At 42.3% G+C, this 11199-nt stretch overlaps 1 protein-coding gene across 1 annotated transcript; it reads right to left on the bottom strand.

Moving 5' to 3' along the window:
- Positions 1 to 3452: 3452 nt before the first annotated feature.
- Positions 3453 to 10487, bottom strand: coq10b (coenzyme Q10B). The gene is made up of 5 exons (XM_061053667.1): positions 10327 to 10487; positions 6058 to 6213; positions 4445 to 4637; positions 4050 to 4151; positions 3453 to 3806 (listed from the first exon to the last, which is right to left on the bottom strand). Exons 1-5 carry the CDS (start codon positions 10422 to 10424, stop codon positions 3639 to 3641), a joined length of 717 nt encoding a protein of 238 aa, XP_060909650.1. The 5' UTR covers positions 10425 to 10487; the 3' UTR covers positions 3453 to 3638.
- Positions 10488 to 11199: the final 712 nt, after the last annotated feature.

An 11199-nucleotide genomic window follows, 5' to 3' on the forward strand; every position in this document is an offset into this window, starting at 1 on the left:
GTAAATAATATTTAAAATGTTACGTTTTTTTTTTTTTAAAGGTCTATAATTTAAATATTTAAATAATAATAATTTAAATATCGCAAAGTCGGCTTTACACACATTTAAAAAGATTTAAATCTAACTCCTGTAGTGAGAGCCGCTCACAATCGGGGTACCCAGAACCTCATTGCCTCAGGAAGATTGTGAAGCGTCAAACTAGAAAAAACAAACAAACAAAGCTTCTTTTAAATGTACATGTAAAAGTGGGTGTGGCCGGTTTCACACCAAGGATGAGATTTTGTGCAAAACAAAAGCTCGTAATGGATTCAGAATCCTGAAAACCTCACTTTTTTTTTTTATGGTTGGGATTTTATTCCCAGATATTTCCCTTGCTGAATTTAAACAGATAAAAATAACGCCTGACCCTTGGCAGCACTGACATTTACAAACCTCATGACCATCACTGCGTCCACATGCTGCTTTCTATTCTTACCGCTCATGTGACCACAATATTTCTGCTCGCTCCACATGGGTCACACATGAAGCGACGCCGTGCTGAGATATAACACACCCACAAAGAAACAAACAGCAGTCAGCTCTTTAGAAAACAGTTTATAAATCATGCAGTCGGTTCATCTCTCTGAAGTCAAACACCTTGTACACAACAAACACAGTTCTCTTTACAAGCAGGTCGTTCTGTCGTCGTCTTCAAACCAATATTTACACTTAAAACTGAGTAATAAATATGTTAAAATGAGTATGATATGAAAGATAAATATGCTGCCAGGAGACGAGGAGGCACTCTGAAGCAGATTAGAGACGGGTTAAAGGTCAAGATGTTTGACCCCGGCCTCAGCACAGACACACAGTTCTGGTCCTTTGATTGACGCTGGGTAGTAACATGCTCGCCTACAGGATACGGCTTATATTGCACACTTACTCACTGCTGTATCCTCGAGTGACTCTACGTCCAGCATCCGAGGAGAGAGCGTTTGTAACATTAGAAAGAAAATATAAGTAGTTATCTCCGGGAGACACAAAGCAAAGGAACAGTTCAGCTCATTTTGAAGAATCATCGTCTGGGTTTTACTGAACATTTGAAACCTCTGATTCCAGTGATACCGTGTCTCCCTTTCTTGTAACATATTCTCAAAATATACAGAAAGAGATTTTAAAAAGCTGTACTTGCTGCGGATTGTTTCATTTACTTCTAAACATCTTTAAAGGTCACATATTCTGTAAAATCCTCTTCCCCATGTTTCTCTAACACTAACATGTGTCTCTAGTCTGTCTACAAACTCCCCAATGATGAGAAAAGTTCATCCTCTCCGTCTTTTCCCTGCTCCACTTTTCTGAAAAATGTATGCTCAAACAGGCCGTTTGGAGATTTTCCCTTCATGACATCACAAAGGGCAGTAGCCCCTCCCCCAGGCAGGTGACACTCCCACAGCTAGGTGTTTGTTCTGCCCTCTGAGTCTGCCTTCTCACCGTAAACAATAGGGCATGGAGCGAGAAAGCCGGAGACACCCAAGCCCTTCCAGAGAGGGGGCGTGGTCAGACACAGCTCATTTACATATTTAAAGGTACAGACACAGAAACAGCCTGTTCTGAGCAGGGCTGAAATAGAGGGGTTTATAGACATGATCAAATACAGGATCAGAGTGGATTTAGAACAAGAAACTTCACACATGTTTTGGGGAGCTCTTAGACTTATTTACACTGGTTGAAGAGGAGGAGGATATGTGACCTTTAAGTTAACTGTAACAGCATCAGAGCCCACCCACGAGTTAAACACCACACAACATCCAGTAGCTTTACCTGAATCCCTGCACACAGTAAACCTGCTAAAAACGCTCACCTCCAACATTCCCTTTGCTCCTACAGCTTCAAATCTACTTCTCCCTGTCAGCGTGTTTGTTTCCCAACACAGCTGATCAAACAATATATACAACAGAACCCTGCGTGAGTGAGAGGCTCCCACAGAGATATCACAGATTGTAAACGCAGAGAGAAAGACGGAGGACTCGACGAGCAGAGCGCGAAGCAGACACAACTGGTGGGACTTTGACTGCATGAGTGAAGATTTCTTCCATGATTCTGAAAAAGACAACATTCAAACTAAGCTGCAGCAGAGCCCTCCAAAGAAAACTGAAGAATTGTAAAGACTGTCACAAACTGTGATATACCCCAAAGAGCTCTCCCCGAACTCGACTCATCTCAGCTCACTCCTCGTGTCTCAAACACCAAATGCTGGATGTGGAATGAGGGAAATCCCAACTGTTAGCTTTACCCCTATCAAAGTCAGATTATTGTCATATTCAGGATCATACATTATTGTATTTTTTTATTTAACTGATGTAAATATGTTTTATATTAATAAGTTAATATTTTAACTTCTATTTTTATTTTTAATAATTATATTCCGTCCCGTTTTCTGGAGATGCTGTAATGCACAAATTTCCCCCACGGGGGATCAATAAAGTTTATCTTTATCTTTATCTTTATCCATCCACTAGAAAATGAGTGTGCATATAAAACTATTTCCAATGATGTTTGTTTTTCAATATAAACCCAATATATATATTTTTTGTACAAAACATTGAACCTCTTAAAACCCTTGTTATTTTTGGACAGAAAAGCCCTGGCTGTGTGCTCTGGAGTGCCACGATGAAGCGCTTGTACTGAGAATAAAGGCCCTGCACATGCGTATAGTCTCCATGACAACGGCCACTGTATGACCGACACTGCTCCGTCACTTTTTACTGTATGTTTTCAATTTGAGGGTTTTTACTTCCTTCACTCGGAGGATCAAATGGAGGATGTTTGGCCGCCTGCTTTGTCTGGATGATGAGCTTTTTTTTTTTAACATCGCAAGTGACATCAACAGCGCCCCCTCTGAAAAGTTGAAAGAAGAAGAAGAAGCACTTGGAGCGAAAGCAATCAAAAGGAGGAGCGTTCTGAAGAAGGACGCTGGGAGCTGCGCCTTTTCTCCGGTGTCTGCTCTCTCCTCATTGGGAACAATTGAAAAATGGCAGGTGGACACAGGCCCTTAGTTAGCGGTCTTCTCTGTGCGGTATGAAGCTGACTGCGGGCTGCACTTTGTTAAAAACGTGTGATAATGTTAAATATTCTCTGAAATGTTTGCACTGTCTGTTTGTTTACATAAGTGCACAGGCCAGCAGGTCCATAAACTGGGCATATTTCCCATCATGCATTCTGTGTCGTTCTCAATTTTCCTCCCAGAGAGGCTCTAGTTAAGATAATAGTTAGTCGCCTTTGATTTACAGCATTTTTCTGGGGACGTTTCTCGTTTGTTTAACGGAGCAGAAACAGAAACTACCCACAGCAGCTAGCCGCTAGCAGTGTTAGCACACTTTCAATAAGAGCAGCTAATGATGACCCGGCATGGGTTGTAATTTTCTGTGAATGGAAATGAAAAAAAGTGTGCATGTGTTCTGAGCACCGACAAGTTGTTGAGCTGGTGGAGCAACATTGTTTATAAAAAACATGTTGGGTGAACTGTTGGGAATGAACTTGGTCATAGGTGTGAGAAAGGCACTGCAGGTTTCTCTGTGAACACATGGAGTCTCTTCTTTGTCTCTCTGGCGCCGGGCATTGTGTGTCGGGGTTGGTGCAGCAGGGGGGAGGGGGAGGCGCTACGTGTGGTGAACCTCGTGGAACATGAGCTCTCGCGGGATTTGCGTCTCTGCACCGAACACCTTTGAGGCGCGACGCTCAAACGCAGACACCATCTGCTTCACCACCTCGTCGAAGAAGACGTTGGCGAGCTGGGAGTGCAGGAGAGAGCGAAACTCGAAGGAGATCTGAGGGAGGACGAGAGGGAGGACAAAGTTAGAAGCAGAATGTCAAACAGCGTGTACGGACGTCAGCGGCCCGAGTTTGTGTGTGAGCGAGTTTGAAACTGATCCAATGTGAAATCCAACACCGCAGCTGCAGACATGCCAAGCTCAGACACGTGGGAGTACAGACATGTGTTCACAGAGGAGGACAATCTAACCCTCTTTTTGCCCTTTCACATTTATCTTTTAACGTGTTTGAAAACTTACAGAAAAATCCACAGTGCACGTCCGAGGGTAACCCGGGAGGCCAGGACTGAAGCGCCAAACCGTCTCCAGGTGGTTGAAGAGTTTAGCCTCTGAACAGGACGCCTGAAAGTAAAAAGGAAACGTTTGAATTAGCTTGCTGAAAAGAACACGGACAGACACCGATCCGATTGAGATACATATGTGCCGTTACCCACAAGCTCAAATCAAGTGATTTTCAGGTTTTGAAAAAAGTCGATCCGTTTCTTGATCCATGAAAACTTTGTGCAGCTGAATCCAACTTGAAACTTTTGCAGAAGTCAACTTTACACATAAACTAAGGAGAGTTTGGATCTGAAAATGTGCCTTCAAAAAGCTCTGGGCATTTAGCACACATATGCTGCGTTGCAATACCTCACCTTGACCATGTGGGGGCGCACTGAGGTAATAAGGGAGGTGTAGTTCTCAACCACAGGAGGGAAGCCCACAGTCAGTTTGGCCTTGCAGAATCCGGCTCGTTTGAACACGACATCAGACTTCTTACACCAGGGCACAAAGAGGCGGTAGTTTTCCACTTCGGCCACCACCTCGTAGATCTCCTGCATGGAATACCTGAGGAGTCAAGCAGAGGGGGGAAAAGAGCCGTGAGCTCCCAGTGTGTGTGCACGTCAGGAAGTAGAAATGGGTCATCAGCCTCTCTGACATAACGCTCAACACGCCTGGCTCGGTGCAGGATGCATGACCCAGTAAAAAGAAGAAGTGGGTCAGTGAGGGAGAGAGTGGAAACAGAGAGAATGAGGAAGAAAGGAGGAAAATAAGATTAATTCAGTAAACAAGAAGAAGAAGAAGAAGAAGAAGAAGAAGAAGAGGTAAATAAAAGGCAGATGAGGAATCTTTTTTCAGCGTCAGTGTTATATAAGTTCATCTCTCCAACTGAGGGACTCTAGCTGCTGCTCCCTGAATCTATTTATACAGCAGATTAGTGGTTACGACCTCTTCATGGAACAAAGAGAACATTTAGTGCGTCACTCAGAGAGAAACATAATGTAGAGCTGCAGCAGACGGAGCAACACAACTCATACTACAACTTAGGAGTTATGATTTTATATATGTGTGTGTCAGATCCATATGTTAAAATCCAGAGTCTGCCTAGTCTAAGACCGAGTAAAAACGCTTTTGAATCCGAGACTGAGACCTAGGGAAGCAGGGAGTTAACCAGAACTATGACAGCTTTGTCATCATGTGTTGCCCACTCATAAAACACCCCAACCCAAATGTTAGAATGTTTACTAGATAACAACTATTACTCCATGGAAACAACGCTGAAGACAATATAAACAACATCACAGGAAACATGAGAGGCTTAGTTCCTCATTAAGTCCGTAATGTTCGACTGTGCTGAGGGTAGAAATCCAAAAGGCCTCTCTTTGCACCTCCAACCCCCCTCCCCTCATGTTCACAAGAAGGAGTTATGAATTAGGGCGCACCATAATTAGGCATCATTAAGCGCATGCACAGAGAAAATTGTCCTTGGCTCGAGCTGCGATCACCTGTGTCCTGCATTGTTGTGTTAGCATGCTAATGTTAGCGCTCTTTAGTTAGCTCGTAGCTTCACATTGCATGTAAACTGACACAGAATGAGCGTGATCTAAAAACTCTTACTAACATCCAAATAATCAGTGAGTATGTTCTTCTTCTTCTCTCTAGTCCTTGACTAAAACAGCTTTTATACACAAGGGGAGGAGCCAGCCGTCCCGTCCATGTAAACACGGCTCTGACAACAACACAGCCAGCTGGACTCGAGCTTCTCCCGCATTGTAGACAGTCATGACTCAGAGAGACATTTACACAGGATAGACTTGATTTATGAAATATTTATGTGGAACATGTCGCACATTCTTCCTTTAAGGGGGAGTTTGGACTGAGAATGTAATTTCTGTACACGATAATCAGCCGAATTTTTCCATCCCTTCATTCATAACGCGGATCGATGTGCCTTCTCTTTTTATAGGTGCAGCCCTGGTTTCCTCACCCAATGATGCGTCTCTCTGAGTACTCCTTCTTCTTGGAGAGGGAGTTGGCGAGGTTGAAGAAGCTGCGCACGGGCAGCGTGACGCCTCGGCCCGTCATGGCGGCACCGATCAGCGGAGGCACGCGGGTCATCAGGATCCCGCATGACGACAGGTATCTGATCACAAGAAAAACGAGAAGAACACAGAAGGGGTCATAAATCTGAGCTGAAGGTATGAATCACCACAGCGAGCTCTCAGAAAAACATGTTTACCTTTTTTTTTAGATCCTAAATATCAAACATGTTTGATTTTAAATCGGGACGTCCCTGATGATCTCCGAGCAGATCAGAGACATTATATGATCTTTGTAGGACTCGCACTACAAGATAGTCTGGGCAGATAATCGGTTCTGAGCAGCTTTGAGTCGGGAGCGACCCCCTGATTGTTTGGGAAGGAGGAATCGGACCTCAAATCGTCCGGTGATCCTGCAGTCTGAGGCTTTACTGACACAGTTTCTCACGTCTGCCTCGACTGCAACAAATGATGGGTCGACTTAAATTTAAATGAAACAAGCAGCTGCATACAGTAAGCCTTTCTTCCTGGAGATAAGTGGACTGTACGTGGAAACCTTCTCACATCTCCTGCCAAACATTTGTCAAATCGGTAATCGGTAAAATAAATGACTCAATCTTCAAAGAATAATCCTTATCAGTTGCAGACTTCTCTAACTCCGAGGCTGTGACTCTTTCCATACATTTCTTAACATGTGCTTAATGTATGACCCCCCCCCCCCCCCCCTTGGGTTGAAAGGTTGCAGAAATAGGTCAGAAAACAGGCTGAGTAACTCATTAACTAAATTTCTTCTGATACAGTAGGGACTGAAATTAATGCTCCAGAAAGAAAAACACAGTTAATAATGAAGCTCAGCCGGTGTGTTCTCCTGTGAACTTCAAGTTGCTTTAAACTTTAATTTTTAAGAGAGAAAAATACTTTTACCTGGACAGAGAGTTTAATGTTCAGGTAAAGACTTCAAAAAGAGTTTAAAGTGTAGTGATTAGATTGTGATCATTGGGCTCAGGAGCTGATAGATAAGAGTTACAACAAATCGTCTTCATTTGAAGTTGAAAATGTTTCATCAGAGCCTATAGTACGCTGACAAGCTAACATGTTTGATATAAATCTGGATGGCCTCCATGCTCTTTAAGGAGATGACTGCTCCATTCAGGTATGAATATTATCGAGATGTGTCAGGTAGAGCTGGGTATTGTCCACAACCTTATTATTCAATTTGATTTCAATTCTTTAGGTCACGATTCAATATTGATCAATATGCTTCGATATCGATTTAATAATACGCAGATGACAGAAATACCCAGATAACTCATCACAGTACCTTCTGATACTTTTTAAATAATGTTGTGTGCATTTTTTGTATAGGTTTAGAACAAACTGACTCAAAACTGTATTTTATTGTTGCATTGTTCTTTAATAAACAAAGACTGGCATTAAAGTACAGTATGCTGAAGTACAGTGGCACCAACAACGCCCCCACTGGAGGGCGGTGTCATTACAATGGAAATAATCGATCTCAGGATTTCCCTGAATCGCTATTGAATTGGGAAAATAATAACTGCAATGCATCGATGAATCGATATTTTTCACCAGCCCTAGTGTCAGGAGAGTTGAAGAAGCCGAAGGACTACACAGCAGACTGACATCGCTTCAAATTCAAGGACAACACACAACTAGAAAGTGACGAGGAGAACGGACCAATGAATCGACAACCAATTAAAACCTTCATCAAGAAAGTTATTGACGGCCAAATACTAAACTGGAGCCAGTAGGACTGAATCTTCTCTGACACCATGAATGGGGAGGACTTTAAGCCCTGGAGGGTAGCGATGCCATGGATAAACATAAAGACACTGTGTCTGCCCACAACTTCTGTATCTGTCCGACTGTTTGATTTGTACACTGTGCCCGGCTGTCACCCGCAACACCTGTGGCACCCTGTCCCAGGATGTCCCTGGCACCGGATGGTTTGGATGCACAACAAAGCTCTCTGTGCATATATAACCAGTCGTTACGTAACCTCTTAATGTGCTGTGACAGGAATATCAATGACACTGTTAGCTTGAATTGACCCACAAAAGCTATTCAGTGCTTCTCATATAACATGCATGCAGCCTGTAAACTCCAGTACAGGTCACTTCAAATATAGTCCACTCACTACTACCACCTGAAATGTGATACAGCTGACACATGGTGCTGACCTTAATACTGCCAAGTCCATGCAGATACAAAGGGTCATGGGTAAGTTATTGGATTTCAGAGCAAAGGAGGAGGACAGCGTGCACGTTTAACCTCCAACATCGTGCAGCAGAGGCGGGACATATTTAGGCCAATTAACACACGGACAAAGAGCTCGTTTGCAAGCTGAATGCTGCAAGATCTCGTAATAGTTTTGACCATCAAGGTGAGCCAATTGTCCGTCCAAACACAGCGATATTAAAAGTCTTGGGAGCTTTCTAAATTCAGCATTCAGGGATAAACTATTGTTGTACTACTGTTCTCCGTTGCACTAATATAGGATTTTCACACTTGCAGAAAACTCCTGAAAAATCTTCTGATATTTATTTAGTCTCGCACTGTGAGGCGCATGTGTGAACATGCCAGGTCAGGAGAATATCCGGAACAGTCCTCCTGAAATGATCTAGATATTTTCAGGAGTGCAGGTGTGAAAATGGCTTTAATGTAGTGGCAATCTAACTGGAGGGAACTTGGAGTCATTTCATGGTGGTTAAAAAATAATGTCCGACGTCGTCTTTACTCTTGACCGACATTCCGGACCCCCCCAGAAAAACTTGTTCACACACACATGGGTGAAAAACTGTGTGGCTTCCTCTGATTCCTAATCCCCCGTCCCCATTCACTGTGACTTCCTTTTCTCGCTGCCTGTGGCTGTGATTACCTGCCTAATATGCCCAGGTGATGTAGCAGCAGCAGTAATGTTTACATGCCATGTTTACCTCACTTACCACACACACACACACATCAAACTGGCGACACTGGTTATACAGACTGGTTAAACATGACTTTAATTATCAATTTTTTTTATCGGACCGAACTGTCTGTATTTTAATGAATTGACCTTGAAACTGATCAGAGCTCCAGATAATCGAATTGGGGATTCACACCCCTTGTAAGAACTGTACATGACAGCAGGTCTAAGAAAGTGATGCATAGGAGTATTTTAAATGTTTAGAAATACGTTATTCCACTGACAACAAGAAGATAATGTTAGTAAGTATTACTATTAGTAGTATGATAGTTAAAATACAAAACCACACACACACACACACACCCACACATCCAAACAAACACATGAATAGGTTACATGCAAACACAATAACAATTTAAACACTAGGCCATGTATTTACACACCGAACACACACACACACACACACACACACACACACACACACAACCAATCCAGACACACAACACCAAGTTTTACAGACACACACTGTAAAACAAAGTCTTTCATAAACAAAATAAGAACTATGAGTTTCACTCTTTTCTGTTTATTTGTTATTGTTTTTTTTATTACATTTGAGTTTTTTTTTATATTTATCAGATTATTGCTCTTATTATAATATTATTATTGATTATTGTTATTGTAACGATTGATTTCTTATTATATTATTGTTTTGCTTTTTTATTCTTTGTTATTATATATGCCATTGTCACATACATGCCAGTAACGATTACTGAACTGAATTAAAATAGTGAACAGGATAGTTAGTTTCGCTTTAATAAAGTTACCGGTGTTACGGTGAAACCAGTGACCGGGTTGACTGGAGACTTCCCGTCGCGTAAGGGTTACTAAAGTTACTGAAGCTGAGTCCCCGCGAATGCCTCTCTGTTTATTTATTTGCATGTGACTATGTCACAATCAACTCATCACATCTGTCTTTGATTGGAAACTACACAAAGAGGCTCTTTCTGTTTTAAAAATATATTGTAACCATCCCATGGCATCAACGGCTGAAAGTCACCAGTTAACACGGTCACTCGTTAAACCGATACACCGATACCTGAGATGTACTTTCGTTTGATGAGTTAGCAAGTTTACTAACCTCAAAAGACAATCACAAGACAAAATACACAAATAGCAGGCAGACTTGAGAGTATCCTCGGTGCCATAGCGACCCTAAAACTCAGTCTAGGGAGTGTCTTTTCCTAAACTTTCCTTGTTCAGTCGAGGGATAAAAGATGAACTACTTTACCTTACGTTGTTTCTAGCCGGTAGTTCCCGGCTTGCTGTTGAAGGTAACTGTTTAAAGCACTCGGCCACTTTCTTCAGACTCCGACTTCCCCTCGCCATCGTCTCTTCTTTGACGGATTTCTTTTTCACTCGCTGATCCCAAACAGACAGGCGTCAGTGCCCGCAGATTAGCCACGCCCCCTACTGTGATGTCATCCATCAAAGTCGGTCTGTGATTGGACAACTCATGCCCGCTGAGAGTTGTCATTGGCTAGTGTTACAGTTCGTCAACTGAAAGTACCGACGTGTTCGCTCCCGGTCTCATGCACTAACTTGCAAGCACAGGAATGTCACGAGATGTGTTGGCTCGGGTTGCCCTGTCAGCCTGAGCTACGGGGTACACTCAGGTGAGCTTAAAGGTTATTCACCTGTAAGGTCATCACCATTAAACCTTTTAAACTTTGCACATCATCTTTTGTTTAGCGATAATAATGTGACGTCGACAATGTTTATATAAATGTAGGAAAACATTTCGTTTAGTGAGGTTATAGAGACGGTTCTCTTGAGTATTTGAGAGGAATAAGGGTTATTAAGTTCCTGCAGAATCAGTGACGTCTTCTAAAACTCACTTTTATAGACTTGCTTTTATGCCATGTCGACTTCTTATAGTCTTCCTAAATCCTCACTTCATTTAATTGCTCTTTTGGTTTTTAAGTTACTATACACAATCAAAGCTTTACAACAAGTTTTTGTGTGAAAGCCGCGAAAAATATATTTGAAAATACTGACATTTCTTCCTTTTTGTACATTTCTACATGGCACAACTTAAACGCTTACACCAAACACTTGGAATGTGTACAAATGGAAACGCTTTTTGTGTGCTTAAAGGTGCACT

Source organism: Labrus mixtus, chromosome 13, assembly GCF_963584025.1.
Source record: "Labrus mixtus chromosome 13, fLabMix1.1, whole genome shotgun sequence".
Classification (NCBI taxonomy): domain Eukaryota; kingdom Metazoa; phylum Chordata; class Actinopteri; order Labriformes; family Labridae; genus Labrus; species Labrus mixtus.